The sequence below is a fragment of the Opisthocomus hoazin genome, chromosome Z (genome assembly GCF_030867145.1).
Source record: "Opisthocomus hoazin isolate bOpiHoa1 chromosome Z, bOpiHoa1.hap1, whole genome shotgun sequence".
NCBI classification, from domain to species: Eukaryota; Metazoa; Chordata; class Aves; order Opisthocomiformes; family Opisthocomidae; genus Opisthocomus; species Opisthocomus hoazin.
The window spans coordinates 41,128,792-41,153,604 of NC_134454.1; the positions used below are offsets into that span (position 1 = coordinate 41,128,792).

At 36.8% G+C, this 24,813-nt stretch overlaps 1 protein-coding gene across 10 annotated transcripts in view; it reads left to right on the forward strand.

The window, feature by feature from the left end:
• Nucleotides 1–24,813, forward strand: part of DMXL1 (Dmx like 1) — an 82,952-nt gene that overhangs the window by 35,474 nt on the left and 22,665 nt on the right. For 5 of the 10 annotated variants that reach the window (XM_075411792.1, XM_075411795.1, XM_075411793.1 and 2 more), the window contains exons 16-29: nucleotides 1,432–1,548; nucleotides 2,829–3,053; nucleotides 3,697–5,394; nucleotides 5,956–6,066; nucleotides 7,429–7,598; nucleotides 8,756–8,853; nucleotides 9,490–9,655; nucleotides 10,306–10,555; nucleotides 12,204–13,288; nucleotides 13,559–13,750; nucleotides 16,873–16,949; nucleotides 17,137–17,261; nucleotides 19,060–19,308; nucleotides 19,696–19,809. In XM_075411792.1, the coding sequence (XP_075267907.1) occupies nucleotides 1,432–1,548; nucleotides 2,829–3,053; nucleotides 3,697–5,394; nucleotides 5,956–6,066; nucleotides 7,429–7,598; nucleotides 8,756–8,853; nucleotides 9,490–9,655; nucleotides 10,306–10,555; nucleotides 12,204–13,288; nucleotides 13,559–13,750; nucleotides 16,873–16,949; nucleotides 17,137–17,261; nucleotides 19,060–19,308; nucleotides 19,696–19,809 (4,677 nt within the window). The remainder of the gene's footprint in view (nucleotides 1–1,431; nucleotides 1,549–2,828; nucleotides 3,054–3,696; nucleotides 5,395–5,955; nucleotides 6,067–7,428; nucleotides 7,599–8,755; nucleotides 8,854–9,489; nucleotides 9,656–10,305; nucleotides 10,556–12,203; nucleotides 13,289–13,558; nucleotides 13,751–16,872; nucleotides 16,950–17,136; nucleotides 17,262–19,059; nucleotides 19,309–19,695; nucleotides 19,810–24,813) is intronic. The other 5 variants (XM_075411797.1, XM_075411798.1, XM_075411799.1 and 2 more) reach the window with 3 other exon arrangements.

Genomic DNA, 24,813 nt, shown 5'->3' on the forward strand with positions numbered 1-24,813 from the left:
CCAAAGAAAAGGAAGCAAAGTTGTGGAACAGTGTCAAAATGCTGCATAATAACTTGCTACACAAAATTTGTTTTTGTTGGAAGAAAAGAGAGACACCTGGGGAAATGTATACAATTCAGGTAATAAGTAGTGATAAATTCTGAATTAGCTGTTTCTAGGTGAGAGAGACATTTGGAGTAATGGGGGTAATCTATGAAAATGTCAACCCAACTCTCAGCAGAGGTCGAAAAGCACAAATGGAATCTTGAAAATTAGGAAAAAATAGAGAATAGAAAGAAGGGTTACTGTACAGCATTAATTTGTTGTACATTTGCATCTTGAGAATGATACACAGAAGGTACCTTGAAAGAAATATGAAAGCTATTTCATTTTGGAAGAGGGCAGCTGAATACATCTGTATGTGTTCTGAAGGTCTGTATGGATTGCTGCCATGTAAGAAATTGAGCTAAATGCACCCTTTGGAAAAACTGTATGTTAGAAGTATAAAATTTGCATACTTTCTAATGTATTTTCTAGTGCTCCAGAGCTCTTTAGTTTTAACCCCTCCACACTCCTTCCTCTTTAGTAAAGCATGTAAGTATTGAAGGTTTTTTTTAAAAAAGAACAGATTTGCTTGTGATTTTTACAGTACCATAAGCAACTCAATGTCAAACCTACAGGGCAAATACAGCTTATTCTTGTCATGTTTTATGTAGATGCACACCGAAAGAAGGGCCAAAGGAATCATAGAGTAGAGATGATCACTAAACTATTCCTTCTTGATCCTAATGGGTTTACTTTGGTGCTAAGGAAGGAGTATGGCTGGATGCATCCTGCAGAAATGGGCTTCTACTGATACTGCAACTCATGTTGTCTTTTCTTGGGGTGAAACTGTAGCAAATAATTTCTCAGGAAGAAGCATTGTACCTCTGGTGCATTCCAGAGTACATAGTTGGTCTGGCTGGATTGTGTCTGATGAGCCTATCTGTTAGACCAGTCTGTGATTTCCCCAGCTGTTGACATGACATTTCTTCTCTACATGTGACTGGTATACTTTTTATACATTAAAGGCCAAACCTCTGTCAGCTCACTTTCTTAACTGTTACAGTTGCCAGCATCAAATAGCAAAGAAACTGTAAGAGACAGGCAAGTAGAAGACGAAGGTGTAACGCCAAGAGTACGTTCTGGGATTAACTTTAAACAGCAAGTTCAGGCAAATAAGTTGTCCTCTTTGAAAGAAAATGACAAGTTCTTCATATGTATACCTATAATTATAGCGCTTATTGCTTGTGATAAAGTGCTGAGAAAACATAACAGAGTTCGATGTAGTCAGACCACTGCATTTCAGTATTAGTTTGTGTTAGCTTAGTATGGTTATTTACTATCTAACAAAATTTGGTTCTGATTTGAGCTGAATAAACCCTAAGATCTTCCTGTTATGTATTTCGTCAGGAAACCAGCAGAATGGATTCTCTGAAAAATTCTACTTAATAGTAATCGAGTATACTCAAAACCGTTCATTGCTACATATGTGGCATTTACATTTGAAGTCAATACCTGTCTCAGTAGGTAAGCCCTCTTTCTTGTAGTTTTCTGTTTAAAAAAGTCACTATCTTGTGAATGTATCTGCTATTCAGCATATTCTAAATCGTATTTCACCTTTTTGAAAAGAATCTGCAATACTTCTAGTACAAGTTTTCATCGCAGCCCCTTGTTTCCTGCCGACTTAATTTTCAGAATGCTGAAGCTTATGAATTCAGCCTGAGCCCAGAGTTTAGTACTTTTGTGCGTTCTAAGGGCAAGTACATTTATCTGGTTTTAATATATAACCTAACAGTTCAGATGTTTTGCTTCTCAGAAGTTTTTGTTCTGCAATTTTTGAGTTTACACATAGAACATAAGTTGTGAACTGGACCATAGCCTGAAGCCCCTAATCATCAGAGACAGGGTTACAGTTATGAACAATTTTGAAGTTCTGAAATCTGGTGGTTCTCTTTCAGACTACCAAACTACGACAAAAGCTATGAAACTTTTAAAGTAAGCTAAGATATACTTCAGTAGTTTTCTGTTAACATTTAAAGATTTTAAGAGAATGTAAATCTCTCATTCACATATCGGAGGAGTTTATTGTAATGCATGTTTCTGTCACTTAAACCAAACTGATATTTGTCTTACTGTTGCTTTCAAAGGCAGAATTTCTTCAGTTATTTTAAGTATTACTGCAATTAATTTAAAAGTTGGTGAGAAGACTAAAGATCCAAATTTTCTGATGTACCTGTATGATGAGGACATTACTGATAAGGCTTTTCAAGCAACCTATTGGAAATTTTCGTGTTCCAAATTCATACTTCAACTGCTGAGTTTTATTAAAAAGCGCTGAAGTATGCATATCACATAATCTCCGAGATACTACGTTTTGAGCAAATATTAACAAAACTTTTCTGAAAAGTACCTTTTTCTAAATTGTAAGGTAAGACATGGAGGTCTTAATTTAATTTTCTCTAGCTGGAGGTGTTTTGCTCTTCATGAAGTGATAATTTCCTTAGATAGCTACATACATACCACTTTTGTGTGCAGTTTTGGTGTTTCTGGTTACAGTTTGATGGTTTTTAGTCTGAAGAGTTTAAACGTATCACCTCTTAGCAGTTCTAGAATTTCAGAAGTATTTAATCTGAGATGTGCTAGCATTTCTCTTTAAATCTGAATGTGGGAACACATTTCATTAAAATGAAAGTAAAATTTTAAGTTGTTTTATGTGTCTTTTTGAAACTTTAAAGGTGAGTAAAATTACTTCTTAGGTTAAAAAGAGACCATTGACTTTTAATAACTAACAATGCAAACTTTTTTAGAAGATAAGATAGATTCAAATACACCTGAAGAAGCAACACAAACAGAAGAATTGTGTTCTTCACCAGATCCAGAGAAGATCCAGTCACTTTTCACTCAAAAGTATCAAGCCTGTAGAGCAAACCTTCAGAGCACCAGCTGGCTTACTCTGTCTTCCAAAATGGTCTACAGTCAAGAATTGAATTTGCCAGAAGGAGTAGACATAATAAGTGTAAAGCCATCAGCAGGTTTGTATTTTTTTTTAAGGAAAAAAAATAAGGAATCCTTACCTTTCTGACTTTGGTCTGAAAAGAGAAACAAAGTAATAGTAAATTTGTTATTTGTTGTTAAAATTGAAAGACAAGGTTTGCTAAAACTTGCTCCCCTGACTTTATATCTTGATCCTGGAACTCATACTAAAATAAAGCTTTTATTTAAGTTATAATATTTATTGAGTTCCAGATTCTTGCACTAAAAGGCATTATAGAAATATAAATTTGGGTTTGCAGCCATTCATTAATTTTTTTGTGGGATCTGTAGTTATATTTTAAGGCTCCCATCAGTAGTCTTTCCAAAAATATTTTAGAAACATTTTTAGATTTCTGATTGGGAAATGTTTGTTTGATGGGAAAGGTTATAGATATTAATACGTTTAAATTATATTATTTGACTCCTCTGTAGAGCATGAAATGGAAACAAAGGGTAAAATAGTTTCAAAGTATTTTTGTCATGTCTCCTTTGTGAGGCCCTGCAAAGAATCCTCTTTGGTAGGAAGTGCTAATTTTATTTTGTATCAGAGTGATAAAATTGTAACTGAATAAAAATGCCTTTTACTTTTTCACTTTCTTTTTAATATTTCCCCCAGTAAAAGTGTATTTTGTATAATTTTAGGACATCTGAGTAGTTCTTCCATATATCCTGTTTGTCGTGCACCATACCTGCTGGCTACTTCATGCTCTGATGGAAAAGTTCGGTTCTGGAGATGCAGAGTTACCACTGAACCATCAGCTTCTTCCATGCCAGAATACAGCACACATGGTGATGTTACATATGTATGGGAAGAATGGCCATTACTGATTGAAGATGGACTTCTTAGTAGTAGTGCTATTAATGTTCCAGGAAGGCCAAATGAAGTTAGCTGTGCACACACAAACAGATTAGCAGTAGCATACAAGCAGGTAACATCTAAAAATAGTCATCTTTCTCAAGATTTTATAATGCATGTTAGTATTTTTGAATGTGAATCTACAGGGGGTTCTTCTTGGATTCTAGAACAGACTCTTCATTTAGATGAGATAGGCACCATGTTAGATTCCGGTGTTAGTATTGATAGTAATTTAGTGGCATATAACCGACAAGACATTCCTCTGTCTCATGGTGGGAATATTATGCCCAGCGCTAAGCACTTGGTACACTTAGATTGGATGTCTAGGGAAGATGGTTCACATATTCTAACAGTAGGAATTGGATCAAAACTTTATATGTTTGGTCAGCTGTCTGGGAAAATGCAAGAACAAAACGGCAAGGAGATGGTAGCAGTCTCCTATAGTGGCAGTACGAAGGCTACAACCCTTTCAAGGTTTGTTCTGCTGCGTTGTGTTGACTTGGTTTCATCTGTAGAGGGCTCACCTCCTTTTCCAGTCTCCTTGTCTTGGGTGCGTGATGGCATTCTTGTAGTTGGAATGGATTGTGAAATGCATGTTTATTCCCAGTGGCAATCTCCTTCCAGGCAGGAACTAGTTAGCACAGATTCATACACTGGAGGTACACCGTGTATAGCTAGCTTTATGAAACAAAGCCAGTCAGCTGCCTCGGGTCTGCATCCACCAAAGCGAACCTTGACCAGATCTATGACCAGCCTTGCACAGAAACTTAGTGGGAAAAGATCTGCCTGTGATCTGTCTATGGAAGTGGAAGATTCTGGTCTTTTTGAAGCAGCTCATACATTATCTCCCACTTTACCTCAGTACCATCCATATCAACTGTTGGAACTCATGGATCTAGGTAAAGTACGTAGAGCAAAAGCCATTCTGTCCCATCTGGTGAAGTGCATTGCTGGAGAAGTTGTTGCTATAAATGAATCTGAACCTAATCATGATAAGAGGCTCAGATCTCTGACCATCAGTGCTAGTGGAAGTACTGCAAGAGATCCCAAAACATTCAGCAAAACTGAGACTACAGACTATATCGAAATAGACTCTGTTCCACCATTGCCTTTGTATGCTCTGCTTGCTGCGGATGATGATTCATCTCATTCCTTTTCAGAGAAGTCTAATAATCAGAATAGTCTAAATAAAAAAGATATGCCCAGTGACAATTATGACGATCTCTTTCAAAATACTGGTATAAGTACAGATGAACTTGTTACGTTTGATGCAGATGAAGATGGTTCGAAGCCAAAAGTCATCGATCTTTCTCAGTACAGCCCAACTTACTTTGGACCAGAGCATGCTCAAGTTCTTTCTCGTCACTTGCTTCATTCAAGCTTGCCAGGTCTGACTAGGATGGAGCAAATGTCATTGATGGCCTTGGCAGATACAATTGCTACTACCAGTACTGACATTGGAGAAAGCAGAGACAGAAATCAGGGTAAGCTGTGTCTTCCAAGTTGTAAGTACTGCTGTGCTTCACAACCTTTTTTGGGAGTTTTTCCTATTCTGGAATATTTTTCTGGCTTATGAAAGCATGTCATAGTACAGCCTGTATTACTTACTGTGCCATCACAGTACTTACCATTTAACTAAAGTTTCAAGATTTAAGACTTCCATAAAATCAAATTTTGTATTGCTGTCAATGCCAGTGTTAGTCTGTCAGTCCACATGCCACAATTCTTTCACTTCTGAAGAGACCACTTTTTTTAATTGCCAATGTTGCACTGTATAGAGGAATTAAGAAATAAGTTTATGCGTTTTTTAATATTATAATATTTTTTCTGTTTCTTGCATTAAGAACAAATAACTTCAAAACTCTTTGTATTGGAAATTTTCCTCTTTCCCTTTCCTTGAAGGGATGAAATATGAATTAAGCTATTATATTTATGAATCTAAAGCATTAGTAGTCACAGAATTGTAAAGTGTTTCTTCTATTAACAAATCCAATAGCTACTTCTTGTAGTTTCTCTAAAGTGTATATGAAAATGTTTAATTCTAGGTGGAGAAACTCTTGATGAGTGTGGTTTAAAATTTTTATTGGCTGTTCGTCTTCACACATTTCTAACAACTTCACTTCCCCCTGTACATCGAGCTCAACTGCTTCACCAAGGTAACTGATGTGTTTCCTTAGGTGGGGTGTATCTTAGTGATGTAGGTGTACGTATTACTGTTGTGTTGCTGACATGCCTCTGCAGAATCCGAGTGTTTTGGGGTTTTTTTGTTTGTTTGTTTGTTTAAAAAAAGTTGTTCAATATAAATGTATGCCAGAGCAGAAAATGCCTCTTTTAGTTTAGGTAGAGATCTTGGAACTGAAGTGATTTTTTTTTTTTTTTTTTTTGATAACAATTTTTTACTGTTAATTTTTTTTTATTTCCCCAAAAGAAAGTTTTTTCTGTACTTCTGGTACCATGGTGTTCTAATAACCTTCTGCAGGAATAATGCAGTAGAAAATAAAGCATGTATTTACTTAGTTTTTTAATACATATTTGGAAAAAGATCTCTTTCAGTCTACTCAGACTTTATATGTTTTCTCATATGCTTACTATAATGATCTAATGGACTATTTCAAATAGTTTTCTTTGGTGTAGTTTGAAGTAGTTCCAGTGTGATATTTCAGATCACAGAGTGAGACGGATTTGGTTAGGCCTAATCAAATCTAAACGACTGGCTATGACTGCTTCTTTACCCTTCCATTAGTTGTCCTGACAGTTGATGGCATTTCCAGTCTCATGGTTTGTCACCCCTCAGCTGCATTAGAGATTGACATTTGCGAGGACCACCGCAGCAGAATACCTCTGAGTTAGCTCTCTGATGGAATACTTTTAGTTGAAACACTTCTCCTTCTGCTGAGCTCAGTAATTGATGAGAGTAAGAAATCCCTCTGAGGCATCTGCAGAGGTGCAGTGGAGTGCACCTCTGTGCAAAGCATCATCTCCTAGCCCTCACTAGAGTTGCGGTTATCCATAGCCAGCTATGCTGCTGCTTAATAATTGCTGTCTTCCTCATGATTTTTTTTTCTTTCAGTGTGGTTTTATACCTCTGTCCTCAAACCTGTTTTGTACTGTGATTGTCTGGAACTTCCCATTTTCTAATCCAAGTCAAAATAGTGAACCTACCTTTCAAAAATTTTAGAAGTTCAATCAGTGTGTTGCACTTTGTATCGTGGAAAAACTTAACACCACCCAGTATAAGTATATTTTGAGCTTCAGTCAGTAACTCTGTTCTTTGCAAACTTACAGAAAGAGTTTGCAGGTGAAAAAATGTTTTTGTCTGTATAAGCTTTTTTTAGTATTTGATATGCAGTGCTTAAAAATATTCTTAAATTTCTGTTGCCTCATCAGCAGTGCACTTAGAAAACCAAAATAAAAAGCTTAGCCTTCTTCCCTTCTCCCTTTCTCAACCCATTGACTTCAGATTCTGGATAATTTTATTAATGAATATCTCTCTTTCTTTTTAATGGCTGATTATGTAGGCTTATCTACTAGTCATTTTGCCTGGGCGTTTCATTCGGTAGCGGAAGAAGAATTACTGAGCATGCTCCCTGCAGTGCAGAAAGGAGATCCAACATGGTCAGAACTCAGAGCTATGGGTATAGGATGGTGGGTTCGAAATATCCATAGCCTGCGGAAATGCATAGAAAAGGTAAACGTAAGATTCTGAAACAAAATTACCAAACTTTTTTCAAACAACTATCCTCTGATGTTTACTTTCTGTTTATGTGGCTTTGAATTTTTAGCTATGTTCGGTGTTTATGAATGTTTCATGCTGTGTTTTTTTTTGCATGTAGTTCATCGTATGAATATGAACTTTTGTGTTTGGTTTTTTTATTGCTTTAGGTTTCAAATTCCAGTGCAAAGTACATTTGGGGCTTTTAGATATTCCATTTTGAAGGTGGCACTGTACAGTGCTTGTTGTGGATGCTCAAGATACTGAATGAGCATATAGTTGTTTTTTGTAGTAAAATTAGGAAATAAGTTATGGAAAAAGGTTCTTCTGAGAAACCTGTTGGAAGTGGGGTCAACTGAGACATTGTACCTCTATCTTGAAAGTGAATACATTTCTATGATAACAAAACCTTCTAATGGATTGGCTTTTTTTTAAGTATGTATTTTCATCATCACCGATGCCGCCATAAACTTAACCTTATTATCACTTGTTTTAAGCTCTTGGAAAAGCCAAGTGTGTTGAGCTAGAAAATGACATGCACAAGATACTTTGACTGCCAAGGACAAAGTGATAAAATGCATGTTTCTACTTTTAATCTTCAGCAATTAATCATCACTTTATGAAACTTACCTGCCTTGCATTTAAAAAATTCCAAGTATTCTGGGCCTGCATTTAAGGTTACCCTACATGGGTCTTGGACTGTTCTTGCTGCCACTTATCTCTTTTTCCTTTCCAACCTCCAAAAGTAATCTCCTGTAAACAACTTTTCTCCAGTTGTAACTGGTCCCAGCCTGTTCTTCAGGACTCCATCTATCCTTTGACTACCAGAGCAACTAATAAATTAATGTTGTTATGATTTCAGGAAGTGATTTCAGATATAGGCACTCCCATTTGATCTGCCAAAAAGCTTCTAGAACTCGAAAAGCATTAGCTGAATTATGTCAAAAAAAGACAAGGGATTGAAGCTGTAGTGTCTTCATGTGTTCTGATGGCAGACTCATAGTGAGAGGAGGGTTCCTATATTAAAAAGAACTTCCAAGCACTGTGGGGTGGGGGATACCAGAACCAGCAAGAATCCTGTTTAAGATTCGTTTAAATTTTGGTTGGTTTGTTGCTGTTGACTGTCTTCACAGGTGGCTAAAGCAGCCTTTCAGCGAAATAATGATCCACTTGATGCGGCCATTTTTTACCTCGCAATGAAAAAGAAGGCTGTGATCTGGGGATTATACAGGTAGGAAAGATGCAACTCTTATGGAGTTTCATACTGTCTGGGATAACTGTGGGAAAAAAGTTGAACGTAATGGTAATCCAAAAAAAGCACAAATATTACCATTGAAAGCTTAAGTTCATTTTCTGAATTAGTCACTGCATTGTATGGGTAGTTTTTAAGTGTATGCTATTTACTGAGGTTATTTAGTTGCTGTTTCTGAAGGTAGATGCTTCAAGTTTTAGTCTCAAATTCACTGTATAGTGTGGAATGAACATGGCTATCTTTTAGAAAAGTGTTTGTTTTTGTAAATTTAGTTCAGGGGACTAAATTTAGTCTGTCTTTCAAACTGGCATTTCATAATATAACATTCAACTTTTTAAAAGGTAGTTTGCATTGTCACTCTTAAAAGCTCACCTGGGAAAAATTAACTTTTCTGTATTTGTATAAAGTTAACTAAAAATACCATGAGCTTTCATATTTACTGAAGTTTTTGTTATTTTTAAATATGAAGCCTTTTATGCTCCCAGTCTGCTGAGAGCCTTTGCATTTCCTAATGAAAAGATCTGTGTAAAATTCTGCTGGCATCTGAGGAAATTAAGAGCCATAATGCATCCAGTAAAATATATAATAATTTTATCAATTATGTTCAATATGCAGGTCCCAAAAAGATACTAAAATGACACAGTTTTTTGGAAATAACTTTACTGAGGACAGATGGCGCAAAGCAGCATTAAAGAATGCATTTTCTTTGCTTGGGAAACAGCGTTTTGAGCATTCTGCAGCATTCTTCTTGTTGGCAGGACACTTAAAAGATGCAGTGGAGGTAACAAAAAAAAAAAAAACAAAAAAGTTTGACTGTTATATTGTCCCAAACTTACAAATACATTGAATGTGACTTGTGTTTTGCATTCGTATGACCCTGAAGATTCCTGGTTTGTTGTAATATTGAGGCCTACCTACGATTAACTCATTTTCGGATTGTCTGCCTTGTCGTATATGAAGACAACATAGTTTTTCATTAGGAGGTTCCAGATCTGAAAGTGAAGGCCTTTTAGCAATGATGTGGGTTGGCTCCTGGAATCCTTTCACAAAAATTATTATTTCCTGAGTCTGTTTGAATTGAAAAGTTGGGAGGAAGTTCATCTCTTTGATATTGAAGGATTTGTTCTGTAAAGCTTCATAACCAAAACGTCCAGCTTCGAGAGCTGGCGTATGCACACTGACAATTTATTGAAGCCAATTGATTTCAAAGATTTATTGTCATGTCAGACTTGAATTGAAGAAATTGCAAATCAGATCTTGCATATAATAGTTGGCTACAGCTATTCTGCGTAGTTCCAGCTAATTTTTTATGGAATTGGTAGACTTACTTACCTCAGTCTGACTGGATTAGTGTCACTTCCTGTCTTGTAATCATTTTAACCAGCAGAAATTACAATGTTTGGTCTTGTGAATATATTTATTTTCAATTAGGTCTGCCTTGAAAAACTGAATGACATTCAGTTGGCTCTTGTAATATCAAGACTTTATGAGTCAGAGTTTGAAGTATCTGCTACTTATAAATCTGTACTACAGAAGAGAATTTTGGGAAATATGTTTCCTGGAAAAGACACCTCAGGAAACATGCACTGTGACCCTTTTCTGCGAAGTATGGCTTACTGGATTTTGGAAGATTATAGCAAGGCACTTGACACTTTGATTAAACATTCTGTTGAAGGTGGAGGTAAGAATATGCATATTTTGCCTGTTAGATTGCTTTTAACTATTTGTTCATTTAAGTAGAAGTTTGTTAAAGTGTAGTCTGGAAACAAGACCAGGTACAGCACAGTTACTCACTGTTGCTGGTAAATAGCTTGCTGTAGCAATATGTGTTTTTTATAGTAAATGTGGTGACTGTTGTTGTTGTTATACTGCATCCCATGAATGGATATTTAATTTATGCTGTAAGTATGTGAATATCAAGATAATGAGAATGACTCTGCAGTGATGCAGCTGTTTTTCCGGTGGCATGTTAAAGATGAAGAGACAAATTAACTTCATTAGTTAATCTGACTCCGTCACAACCTAGGAAAAAAATTTCTGAGTGCACAGTTACATAGCAGAGACTGGAAGACATAGTATTTTGTATCTCTTAGTCCTTGGGAAGAATGGTTGACCCCAATGATAAACTACCATAGAAAAGATTGTGATATTTATTATGATAGAAGGCGGCCCACGTGGTGCCTGAAATAGCTTGTAAGTCTCAAAGTGATTCTTATCCCTGTTCACGTGCTAGCTTTATAGGCTTTCTAAGGATCAGTTGTATTATTTCCTGAAGTTAATGTTCTCAAGGAAGTTCAATGTTCTAGTCCCTGGTAGTTAGCATGCTAGCTGGTTTCTGTCCTGGCTACTGAGGGGAACTTGTTGGGGATAAATGAAGACTTGAATTACCAGAGCTGTGTATTTTATTTTCTAAACTGATTTCAGTAGAAGTTACATGCCCCAGTAAAATTTTGAGCAAATGAGGCATATAAAGTTCAGTTGTTTCCGTCTTGGTCACATCATTCTGTGTAAAATAATTTTTAAATGTTACTCATTTTTCTTTAGTGAGTTCAGTGGCTAGTTTGTGGGATTTGTTTTATTTTCTTACTTAAAAGTTGGTCACTCGTGTACCTGTTCCTATTACCTGTAGTTAGTTGTACCATAACTCCTGATAGAGGAAATAGTAATGGTCCATCTTGGCGAACCTGGGCTCTTTGAAAACTGTGTGAATCATCCTGTGCTGATGCTCGTATCTTGTCCAAGGTTTTTCGTATTGTGGTTTTGGACATGAAAATAAAAGATGTAGCTGCTGCCCTGCTGTACGATTCATGTATTTATAGGTAATAGTGATGTCAATATGTATAAATGTTGTGGATTTCTTAGTTTTATTATAAGTTGCATTTTTGTTAAGAGGTAGAAAACAAAAATTACTAATCCAAAATTTTAAAATAACTTTTTTTAAGTAAAAGTCTTTAGTAAGATGTAACATCATATTGTCATTTAGTGATGTAGACTTCAGAAGTCTAAACTGAACAGGAATATGGTCTTGCCTGACTGCACTAGAACTGTCCTGACTGCAAGGAAAAGAAAAGGCAGCTGTTTTAAATTAAAGGTCTTACCTGCTCGCATACTGAAGCTTCTCTTTTTAGTAGTGATTAAGTTTGGCAATATCCTCCCTCTCAAGGTATACAAATGATACAGCTGCAAAGGAAGGTGAAAAGGGGGGTGCAATGTAGTAAACAATAGGATGAATGTTAAGACCTAATAGCCTCCTGATGAACTTAGAACTTTGCAGATTGCTTATTTCATACAGGGTGGTAGATTTTCCTCATGATGCAATATCATTTCAGGTGATGGAGATGGCTCATCGAGTTGTAACCCTGCAGTGTTTAACTTCTATAATTACTTAAGAACGCATCCTCTCTTGTTGAGACGTCATTTTGGCTCTTCTGATACATCTTCCACACACGTTTGCCTAACAGTAGAAAATGACTTAGCTGACAAAATCAACCTAGGTGAAAGACGGCTGTTTTTCACCACTGCGTATGCTCATCTAAAAGCTGGTTGTCCAATGTTGGCCTTAGAAGTGTTATCAAAGATGCCTAAAGTTGTCAAGAGGTCAAAGTCATTCTGTAGATCCCCTAGTTTAATGAATACTAGTAAAGAGTTCTCACCATCTTCTCCGCTTAAAGAGTTGGAAATAAAAGACCAGTCTTCCAGTGTTGATTGGTCACAACCAGTATTGAATGGTCTAGGTTCATCTTCAGATTGTTCATCAGGAAAACATTCAAGTTCAACTCTTTCCTTTGACTGGAGCCAGCCAAGTGTGGTGTTCCAAGATGAACACTTGAAACTGCAGTCAGACAGTGATGAAAGTGATGAGAGTGAAGATTCTTCCCTGGTAATGAAAGACCTAAAACCTCTGAAGAAAACTGAAAAATCATATGAAACAAGTTCTAGCTACACAGAATCTTTTAGTGTAGTTGATGACAAAGATATTCTGAGTCCATCAGAAGATATAATTTCAGCACAGCTGAAGTTTAGAGCATGCCTTAAAATTCTTACAGTAGAGCTTCGTACGCTGTCCACTGGTTACGAAGTAGATGGTGGGAAGTTGAGGTATCAGCTTTATCAGTGGCTTGAAAGAGAAGTGGTAGCTCTTCAAAAGACCTGTGATTATAGTGTTGAAGAGATACAGTCAGGAATTACTGTGATGCCAGAGGAAGCTACATTACATGAAAACATTGAAGACTTAGCTGACCAGCAAAAAAATATGCTGCGGAAAGAAGACTTTCAGAAAAGACGTCAATGGCTTCTGAAATATCAGTCTCTCCTAAGAATGTTTCTTAGTTACTGTATACTTCATGGCTCTCATGGTGGAGGTTTGGCATCTGTCAGAATGGAATTAATTCTGCTGTTGCAGGAGTCTCAGCAGGTATGTAGGGGAGTTTAGTTTCTCTTTTCTCCATTTCAGTTTTGTTGTAGATTTTTCTTTTTTAGTGTGTTTCATGTTACTGTTGAAGTTTTCCTAGTATGGCATGTACCTGTTTTATAATAAAAGTAACACTGTTTCTAATATGCTATGTTTTCCTTGGGTTGCCGGTTTTTTCTTGTTTAGAATCACTTCCCCTCTTTCAGAAGTTCTTGTGTTCCCTTTAGGAAGCTGTACTATTACTTTATGTGTGTGTCTCTTGCTTTTTTTTAGGAGCAGTCAATGCAGATACCTTCCAGCCCTCTACCAGAACAAAGCTGCATACCTCTCCTGTTTGCTTGCACAGCTAGTGCCAAAACAGTGGTGGCTAATCCGTTGCTACATCTTGGTAACTTAACTCATGATATATTACATGCCATAATAAACTTTGATTCGCCACCTCATCCAGATACTCAGAACAATAAGGTGTGTATATTTTTTATAGCTGTTTGGGTTTGACAACATGAATACTTCCTGATGTGCCTACCTGTGACAAGTAATAAATTTGTGGGACATAAATATTTTCTATAGTACTTTTCTTGTGCTAAAATAATATCCACTGATTATTGCTTATTGCTGAGGTGCTGAGCATCTGGTTCAACAAGCTGAAGTAGATTCACCTCTCTCAAGACTGGATATTCGTCGAACATAATACCCATTATGGAAAAACATGTTGTACTGTGCTGTCAGTGTCATGTTTGTCTTCATGACAACACAAGCATTAGTTCTGTATATTAATGTTAAACTCTGCATTTCAGTCCTAGACCTAAGTAAAATTAAGTTTTGAAGTATAAAAACTGGTTGTCAACAAAGTGCAGTGAATGCAGATTTTCTTCTGAAATAGCATATATGTTCATACAGTAAAATACAGTACATTTTTTAAAGTTACATTTCTGCAAGATTTCTTATGTATTTAGCCTTGGACTGGAAACCAAACTTTAAGTGTTAGGTTAAATCTGTCCAGACATTTTGTATGTATTACGTCCCAAATTGTGTTTACTTTTACTAGGGATTTCTAGAAAACATGCAAGAGATGCTTAGTTCCTAGTCTGTGCTTCATTTCAGAAAGAGCAGACAAAGTAGTAAGATAAACTTGTTTTTTTAACTAGACCTTTTTGATCAACAGTTTCCAGCTGTTCACATGTGTTTTGTACGTTAAGAAAAGCTATGATAAAGTCATCAGTGTGATACTGAGTAAATTGTGTCTGAGCTGCACAAGAATTGATCAAAAAAATAAGCTACATTAGAATTTTCATTCTGAAGCAAAGCCTTTCTATTCTGAGCCAGCATATTTTTACTGTCTTAGGGTATAATCATAGAATCATAGAGTAGTTTGGGTTGAAAGGCAACTTTAAAGATCATCTAGTCCAACCCCCCTGCAGTGAGCAGGGATATCTTCAGCTAGATCAGGTTGGTCAGAGCCCTGTCCAACCTGACCTTGAATGTTTCCAGGGATGGGGCATCTACCATCTCTGTGGGCAATCCATTTCAGTATTTCACCACCCTCATTGTTAAAAAAACTGCTTCCTTATATCCTGTCTAAATCTACTCTCTTTTAGTTTAAAACCATTACCTTTTGTCCTGTCACTACAGGCCTTGCCAAAAAGACTGTCCCCATCTTCCCTATAGGCTCCCTTGAAGTACTAAAAGGCTGCTATAAGGTCTTTCCACAGCCTTCTCTTCTACAGGCTGAACAGCCGCAACTCTCTCAGCCTTTGGTCATAGCAAAGGTGCTCCATTTCTCTGATCATCCACCAGTACCCCCAAGTGCTTCTCCTCAGGGCTGCCCTCAATCCCTTCATCCTCCAGCCTGTATTGACACCAGGGGTTGCCCCAACCCATGTGCAGCTTCATGAGGTTCAAACAGGCCCACTTCTCAAGCTTGTCCAGGTCCCTCTGGAAGGCATCCTGTCCCTCAAGTTTGTCAACCACAGGTCTCAGCTTGGCGTTGTCTGCAAACTTCTGAGGATGCACTCAATCCCGCTGTGTATGACATTGATGAAGATACTGTATCAACAGTACTGATCCAAATACGGACCCCCGAGGGACACCTCTTTTTACCAGTCTTCACGTAGACGTTGAGCTGTTGACCACTACCTGCTGGATGTGACCATCCAACCAATTCTGCATCCACCAAACAGCTCACCCATCAAATACCAATCTCTCCAATTTAGAGAGAAAGATGTTGTGGGGGACTGTGTCAAAGGCCTTAAAGAAGTCCAGACAGATGATATCTGTAGCTCATCCCTTGTCCACTGATGTAGTCACCCCATCATAGAAAGTCACTAGGCTGGTCTGGCAGGAGTTGTCCTTGGTGAAGCCATGCTGGCTGTCTCATATCACCTTCCTCTCCTCCATATGCCTTAGCAGAGCTTCTAGGAGGATCTGTTCCATGATATTCCCAGGCGCAGAGGTGAGGCTGACAGGTCGGTAGTTCCCAGGGTCCTCCTTTCTACGCTTTTTAAAAATGGGCACAATGTTTCCCTTTCTACAGTCACCAGGGACTTCACCTGACTGCCATGACCTTTCAAATATCGTGGAGAGTGGCTTTGCAGCGATATCGGCCAATTTCCTCATGCCTCTGTCCTATAGACTTATGTATATTCAGGTTCCGCAGGTGGCCCTGAACCTGGTCGTTTTTTACAGTGGGAGGGGCTTTACCTGCCCTGGTCCCCATCTTGCAGTCCATCCGCTGGGGAGGGGTGAGGAGAGAGGTTGCCAGTGAAGGCTGAGGCAAGAAAGTTGTTGAGTACCTCAGCCTTCCTCCTTGTCTGTTGTTACCAGTTTGCCAGTCTTGCTCATCATGGGGTGTATGCTTTCTTTGATGTTCCTTTTCTGGCTGGCATACCCATAGAAGCGCTTCTTCATGTTCTTTGCATCCCTTGCCAAATTAAGCTCCAGCCACTCTTTGGCCTTTCTGACCCCCTCCCTACACAACTGGGCAGCGTCCCTATACTCTTCCCGGGATACTGGTCCCTGCTTCTACTGCCTGTGCAATTCCCTCTTTAGTTTGACCAGCAGGTCTTGACTTGGCCATGTTGGTCTCTTGCCTTCCTTGTGTGATTTTTACACTTGGGAGTCTGAGAGTTCCTGTGCTCTATGGGAAGCATCCTTAAAGATCTGCCAGCTCTTTTCTGCTCCCTTGTCCCTGAGGACCATTTCCCAGGGGGGCCTGTTGACTAACTTCTTGAAGAGCTGCAATTTTGCTTTTCTAAAATCGTAATCATAAAATCATAATCACTTATGATTGTTTGTATAGAGGTTTAATATGTTGCTGTTTCTTAGTTGAAAACATGGCAGCTTATCTGTAGTTATGGGTTGGTGGGGTGAGCAAGTGCCTCCACATTCCTTTCATTGCAAAGTGAATTGATTTATCTGAAATGAATTCTGAAGAGACAGTGGCTTTGAAAGTGATTTTTGCCATGAGTACTTGTACATTCCATGTTCAGTGCTTGTTTCATTGTTACAAATCTGTATGCTTGAAAGACTGTGATACTAAACACTCTTCATCTTGAGTGTAATATGTTCTATAAAACTTTGTCTTACAGATATATGTGATGCATACCTTAGCAGCGTCGCTCTCTGCTTGCATCTACCAGTGTCTTTGTGATGGCCACAGCTACAGGTAAAGGTCTATGAAAAGTACTTTTTAGAGTATGTTCAACGCACTGTCTCGGTGTGGTGATGGTATAATAGATAGTGCGCTAGAAGGCAGTGCGCACACCTGCCTACATCTAGAAAGGGTTATCGCTTGTAGTTCTAAGCGTAACTTTTTATTAATAAATACAAAATCCCACTTCTCTGTTTCACAGCTCTTTTCAAGCAAATCAGTTCACTGGAACAGTGTATCAGACAGAGCTATTAACTCAGCGCCATTCTGTAAGACCAACTTTAGAAGAAACAGTGACTCCCAATACATCACCTGCTCAGTGGCCAGGTATGTAGAGTTGAATTGTTTCTTTCCTCTTAAGGAAAACTTATTGTCTGGATCCACTGTAAGAGCACATAGCTATGCTCTGGAGTTTCAAGTAGTATTGTAACAGCTGCGTGGTAAAAATAAGTTCTTACAATAAACTCTTATTTTCATTTTTCAGAAACTGTAAGCTAGTAATTTTGATTATTCACTGTCAGGTTGATGTATATTGCTTACTCTTGCTAAAAATTTTAGTGGGGTCTCTAGTAAAGGGCAAGTAAATGGAAAGTAGGGTGAAGCATTGTCCTGTGCTCTACTTGCTCCCTCTGCAGGCAACAGATCAGTCTCACCATTATTCTACTTGGTTACTCTTGAAAAGGACTTGAAAGGCTATCTTGGTTTGTGCTCCATCTCTGAATGATTGTAGCTTATGTACAACTTATGAACTAACTTGAAACTATGGACAATGAGAAGTTTATGATGAGCTATGTTTTTCTGTAGCTTTAAAATCCATGTAGAGCTTCAGGTAGTTCTTCGCGTGTGCTGGCATCTGTCCACACTGGTCACATTAGAGGGAGTATGAGTTACATAATATATGTCTGTATGAGCTTCAGTTTACAGCACTAACTTTAATATAAGCGTAACCAAGAAATATGCTTTGATATTAAGGGATTTGTTTTTTCAATAAGAAAATTTCACATTTAAAAAAAAATCTTTTGGAGAACCAGAAGCAGTCTGTGTTTGCTATACTGTTTTTTTCTTTCCCACAAAACATTCTTTCACTAAATATACAGATTTTAGAGAGAAATCAGATTGTTGCATCTGGTCAGATGTTTTCTCCTTATTGCATTAGTTGCAGAGTTTAATTTCTAATGAACGAGACAAGGGATTATTACCAGTTGTGCTTACAGGTAACATCACCTTGAAGTGGTTTTGTTTTTTTGATAGCTTCACATGCCTTATGTGCAAATGGGAGAGTATGACATAAAGCAGAATTCTTTGGCCACTGCTATGTGTATTTTCTCTTATGTGCACAAAGTGACACAGCTGAAGCGGCATTTGAAACTCTATAACTTTTTGTGGAAGCATAAAAACACTGCAAGATGTTTAGTACTTGGGTGAAAGAACGCTTGTCAGACAATGCACAGTTCAAGTTGATGTCCATGATTTTTGGTTAGTTTTATCACTGTAAAATGAGAATATAGCATTTCAACTTACAATGTTATGCTGGAGCTATAAACCTCACTGGTGAAACAAGGAACACAGAAAGTCAATGTGCAGATTAGTATTTTAAGTTACAAGATTTGGATTCTGTGTATTGAATATACTGTGAGACACTGGATTAGAAGTAGAGAACAAAGAGCTAACCCTTTGCTGAAAGAATTGAGGAGCCAGAAAATAGTGAGCTTGAGACATGGGGGAAGAAAGATTCATTTAAATAAGGTAACTAAATGTTGTATCGTAGAGTTTTGGTACCAGGGATTTGAAGTAAAGCTGCCAGTGTTTTATTTAAGATATATCAAAATATTTGAGTTCTTTTTTGTGTTTTTTTTCCTCTTATTCTTGAATAGTTGCTATGTATTTCCTTAACTGTTGGTCCAAAACATGAAGCTGTTAAAGATAAATAGCATGCCACTTCCTCTGCATTTTTTAATGTCGTCTAAAACTTAGAATTTCTCTGCAGTGTAAGGTACTAAATAATGTAAGTTGCCAGTCAAAATATCCATGGTAATTCAGAATATTTTCAAACACATACATGCTTTTTCTTTATCCTTTTCTTTTTCTACCCGCCCCCACCCCCCCCCCCCCCCCCCCCCCACAGGCATAACAGCTCTAATCTGTCTCTTGAATTCTGCTGGTGAGGAAGCCCAGCCAGGTCTCACAGTTTTACTTTGTGAAATTTTAACTGCGGTCTATCTGAGTCTGTTCATCCATGGCCTGGCAACACATTCTAGCAATGAGTTATATAGAATTATGGCTCATCCACTTAACAACAAAATGTGGTCTGCTGTCTTTGGAGGAGGAGCTCATACATCCAGCAGAGGACAACTGCAATTGAAGACAAAAGCTGGTTGGTTCTATTGTTTTACTTATGTTTGTCTTCTGAGATTTTTAAGAAAATGATGTGACTGCTGAAATTCTAAGATTAATTGCTTGAAATAGTTCATATCCAGTAAGAACTCTCGAAGTTTTTAGATATGCAAAGAAAAAAAAGGATCTAAAATTACTAGCTTAAATATTGTATAGAAAAGAGTAGGAAGCAGAAGGGAATGTTATTGAAATAAGGTTTCCAAGTAGCACACCTTCTGTAATGTGAGGTCATTAAGTTAATATTAACAAGAGAATTTTTGGTACTATTACGTCCTAGTTTTAATGTTCATTTTAAAACTTTCCAATTCTCTGATAATAGGAATGTATTCCCATGTTACAAATACAGTATGTTTTCTCTCTTTGGCAGGTAGGCACTTCCCAATGCCTAGCCCACATCAGGTAGTAGTGTTCTCCATGGAATGTGTGGGGTTTTCCAAATCGCTTACCGCCTTCAGTACTCATAGTCCTACCAAATCTTCAGGCAAGATCCTAGATTTAGTACTAGGCCTTGACATACAGTTTGCTATGTGTGATATTTAAATTTTTTTTGCATATGTAGAAAGACAGAAAAACTTCTGTTTGAAAGCCATGACATCAAAATTTAAAGCAAAGTTTTGTAACTAAAGCAGCAGTTGAATTGGGCTTTTTTAAAAAAGAAAATTGGCGTTGTTGTTGTATTCATATTACACTTCATTTGAAATCAGTGTTAATTATAAACCATCTTCGACCATGGTTTGAAAGGATCAGAAGTGTTTCGTATCTTTGTTGGAGAGCTGCTTGTTTTGCTTTTTGAATATAAGCATTATTATGCATGTGGATTTCTAAGTGTTCATTCTAGACGACACAAAGAAAAGATGTCTTGTTGATACCCAATTTAGCCTGAGAATTGTTTAGAAAAGCAAACAACCTTCAAGTTTTAAATTCAGATGATTATAAATTATTCTGAGGTCCAGAATGAATTCTGTAATGCTTTTCTTTTTGGTACAGATTTATGCTTTTGTAATTTAGACTTCCGTAAAACCAAGAACAACAGTCCTACAGATTATCTAATCTTTTAAAAGGGAGATTTTGTAAAGATAAATTTACTTGAACTATGGTGACTTTGTACATCACATCTGAAAATACATATAAATGTAACTTAAGCTATGTAATTTTTGTAAGATCATTATTATGATATTAGATATGTTGATAGAAAAATATTTTAACCTTGCATTTGAGGAAAACTGGAGATGTAGTCTGTTTGGATACAGACTTTGTCAGACATTTAGAAAAGTATTTTCAGAGTAGAGATCTTTAATCAAAAATTCTTATTCTAGATCTGATCCATTTTCTCTGAATAAAGTATTATTTATGTTATATTTATTGACTAAGTATTTCTCATTATGATATTGTTAAGGTAAATATATTTGCCATATCAGAATTGTTGGAAGGCATAACTGGCTATTGTTGGCAATTCTAAGTTTCCTAGGTGTTGGTAACTGTACAGTGAGATGTGTTAATGCTGCTGCTACTACTGCTTTAAAATGATAGCTGTTTTTGCATAGAAATGTTTTCTGAAATGTGTACTAAATACTTGTGTACTGCATGTTTTTTAAAAAAATGAATGTTGGCTGTCTGATTGCAGAATTAGTAAAATTGTTGCTGGAAGAATCATAAAGCTGAAATGGAAAATTTAAGGAAGAAGGACCTATTTAGATACTATTTTGTAGGCATAATCAGCTGCTGGATAAGGGGCCTAGAGGGGTTGTGGAGTCTTCATCTTTGGAGTTACACAAAACTTGAACAAACTTGGCTATCACCTAAGTCAGCCCTGTTCTGAGCAAGGGGTTAGATCGGGTCCCTGCTAACCTAAGTAATTCTAGGATACTGTAGGTCTATTTTTTTAAATGCTTGTTTATCTAGAGTAAATTTTGGGGAAAGAATTTTGAAGAAACGTCTTTCTCTGTCACTTTAAAATAAAAAAAAAAGAGGGGGGGAATAGCAGAGGAGTTGGAATAAAATCAGCTGTGTTTTTGTGCCTTTACTGTCATCTCTTATTTTTTCTTCTGACACGGAGAAACGAACACAGAGAAGTAACGTTATGCTTGTTCCTGTCAGCTGTGGCACGTTCTTCCACGATCCAAGTCTAGTATGATTTAGACTTTGTATAGCTTCCTATTTTGTTACGCATGACTAGACTTTTTTTCTAAAGTTTATTTTTATTTTTTTGCGAAATATTTTCCCTCTAAAATGGAGAATAAAAGCCTAGAATTTTTAGTGTTAAGAATTTTAATATACCACTATGTGTCCTGCATGTTGTCTTCTCCTTGTTCCCCCCTCCCCAATCCTTTAGCACTTTATATGAATATGGATGTTGATCTCCAAGTTTAAAACTTGTTTTAAGAGATTATAGTACTACATACAGTGCTGGACAGTAAAATTATGTGATTTCTCTTTCTGCTCGTTGCTTTGGTTGACTTGAGCATATAATAACTTTGGATATAAAATTTATCTTAAATACAGTTTTTCTTCTAGACACAAACTGAAAAACAGGAACCAAAAATAGTTCCTGGTAGTGTTGTAAAAATCCTGACTTCTACTAGGAATTAGTTTGTATGAATAACTATTGGTTTATTGCCTCTTTCACAGTAAAGATCAGACAAAGCATAATGATTTAAGTGCTTTCTAGAGCTGCCTGACATTTTATGCTTTCTGGACATGTTTCTTTTTTTTAAAGTTGCAGCAAATGATTTTGATAAACTGGGTTAGCATTTGAGAATTTACACTGTCTTAAAATTGTGCATGTGCTTTGTTTTCGAAGGCAATTAGCATATGAAAAATAACTCTATTGTTGATTATAGTAGATCTTTTCAGAATCAGATTTACCATATAGTTTCTCTTCAAAACTGTCTCAGAAAACTGGTTTGTAACTTAAGTCTATATAGACATTGTCAGTTCTCTGTAATCTAGAGGGTTCTTAAGGAAAAATTTGAGTTTTGCTTTAACACTTAGATATCCATCATTTCATTTGATGTATTCCATTATTGCATGCTACGAGAGTAAATTAAATGCACAACTACTTCCAAAATTTGAGTCTCTTACAAGTGCACTTTGTAGACTTAAAGTTGTCAGTTTGGGTTTCAGATGCAGAAAATCAGAAATATAATAATGCTTGACTGTAGAGGCAAGTTATTTTTCTCTGCTAATTGTCCTAACTTTCCAAGCAATTAAAAAGTTTTAACACGAATATTATTTCTCAGTCTTGTCTGTTGTAGTTGTACTTTGGTAGGGAGAAATGATAAACTGTCAGCTCTTACTGTAATAAGTTTTCCCGAACACGCCAGAGGTTTTGAGAAACATATGCCTTCATAATGAGGATGTGTACCTAAAATTTATCCATAGGATGTGCAGTCCTACTGTTAGTCTTACCCATGTATTTCTGTTCTTAGATCATCAGAATTAATTTTTAGTATTCGCTTGTTCTCTACAAACCATTGTTCATGACCTCATAGAAAACATACTGTTCGACAATTACAGATTTTATAAGTGTCTGACTTAAAGTAACAGAGCATCTAAGCAGAAGAGTATTTTAGTGTTTGTCCAAGTTTTGCTTAGGCAATTGTAAAGATAAAACAAACCCTTAGAACTCTTGCATTATCTCCTTGCAAAAACTGAACTTGCATTAGTAGTGCTTCAGACTAGAAACTTTCCGCTTCAGACCAGATGCAACAGTGCTATGTATCTGCTAGTCAGTTTCACCATCAAATCAGGAACAAGAGTGAAAAGTCTTCATTTTTAGACTTTATCTCCAGAAATGGTTTGACCTCAGAATAGATAAAAGGATACGGTTTCCTCCTTCCAGCTTGTGTAAGGACCCACCACAGCTGTGCCAAACTTCTCCTTTTTGATACAGAATTGCCTGTGATACTGTTACTAGTAGAAACTTTGGTATCAGTCTGAGAATATTTGCCTTGAATTCCAGCTTAGAATTAGAGACTGCAGGGTTGGGCTTGTTTTCTTATGGTAGTTTGGAATACTGAGTACCCCATTATGTGTATGTATGGCCTTTCTATTCTACATTAAATCTTTGTCTTTTCACTGTTACTGTCTTATTCTTGGTCAACTGTTAAAACAGATTAGAAGTTTGACTTGAAGTGTTTGAACTGGGAATGATGGAGTTATTTTGGCTTGGTTGAAGAAGGCTTAGATGGTCAGAACAGGAAATGTCAACAAAGTTTGTGGGTGCCACTGAGTATTTCTTTGTGCTTGTCTAACTTTTTAAGAGATTTCCATTCACTGTTTCTTGACATGCCCACAATGTATGTAATGTCTTCAGAAGTCTGAGAGTTTAGTGTATGCTTGCTTTGAGCTTTTCAGTGAATCGCTACTCATTAAATGGTGCGTAAATACAACAAGGAATTTACAGTCTTGTGTACGTATAGTAGTCAAATTGCAGCTTATGAAACCTAATTGCAGTTGCTGCTGTTGAGTGCGGATTCATTACATTTGTCATCTTGGCCACAAAGGCTGTCGCCTGTGAGGAAGCAGAATATAATGTTGAAAACTTCAGGATTTGTAACCTTGCAAAATGCAATTTCTTTTATATTTGAAGTCAAAATGTCCAGCAGTGTAGACTTTCAGCAGACTGCTGTTCTAGTTGGCTTTCATAATTTCCCAAAGGATTACAGAAATCTGTGCAGGGCTTTACACTTACTAAAATGATTTGAGGAGTGATTCAAAATCAGTGTTTCTTTGTCATATCTCTGTCATTCTAGTCTGTTCTGGGCTTCAGCAGTGCTAATATTTGTTGATGCCTGCAGTCAAGGATAATGCTTTTGTAAGACGAGAACTTCATAATTTTGCATCTCTTAATGAAGACTTGCATTTTTTGTAGGGTGTTTGGGTATCGATGCTTCATGCGTGCACACAACCTTCAATAAAACACAGTAACTCTGACTTGCATTTTAGTTTTCTGGGAAATTGAAAGAGATCTACCTTTTAGCTCCTCCTGGGAAGATGGAATGGAGGTGACATGGGCAACAGGTCTTTGGAATATCATTGCATGTGTTAGATCTTGGCAAAAAAAGAAGCATTTTCCTTGTCTGAAATATTCCAGTATTCTTGGGAAATACCATAAATGTTCCTTTTGCCTTACAAGTAAAATGAGACTGAAGATAAATATTTTCCATGCAAAAACCATGTAAAAGAGTGTTAACTAGAAATTTATGAGAAATTTGAAACTGAATATAGTCGGTGATCTGAAATACCAAATGACAGTTAGATTTTTAATGAATTTGTTAATTTATTTAAGAATTTTTAGAATGCAAAAAGGAAATTTGCATTAGTGGTATGTGTTTCAGACCACTTAGATGGTTGTACTTTTGTTTGTCTTAAATACTGAATTTTTTTCCAGTGGCTAGCCTGCAGTGTTCTTAGAAATACAAAGAATGATCCAACAGAATGAGTAAAAACTACTTTTTTTAAAGTAAAGCATTTGCTTTCTGAA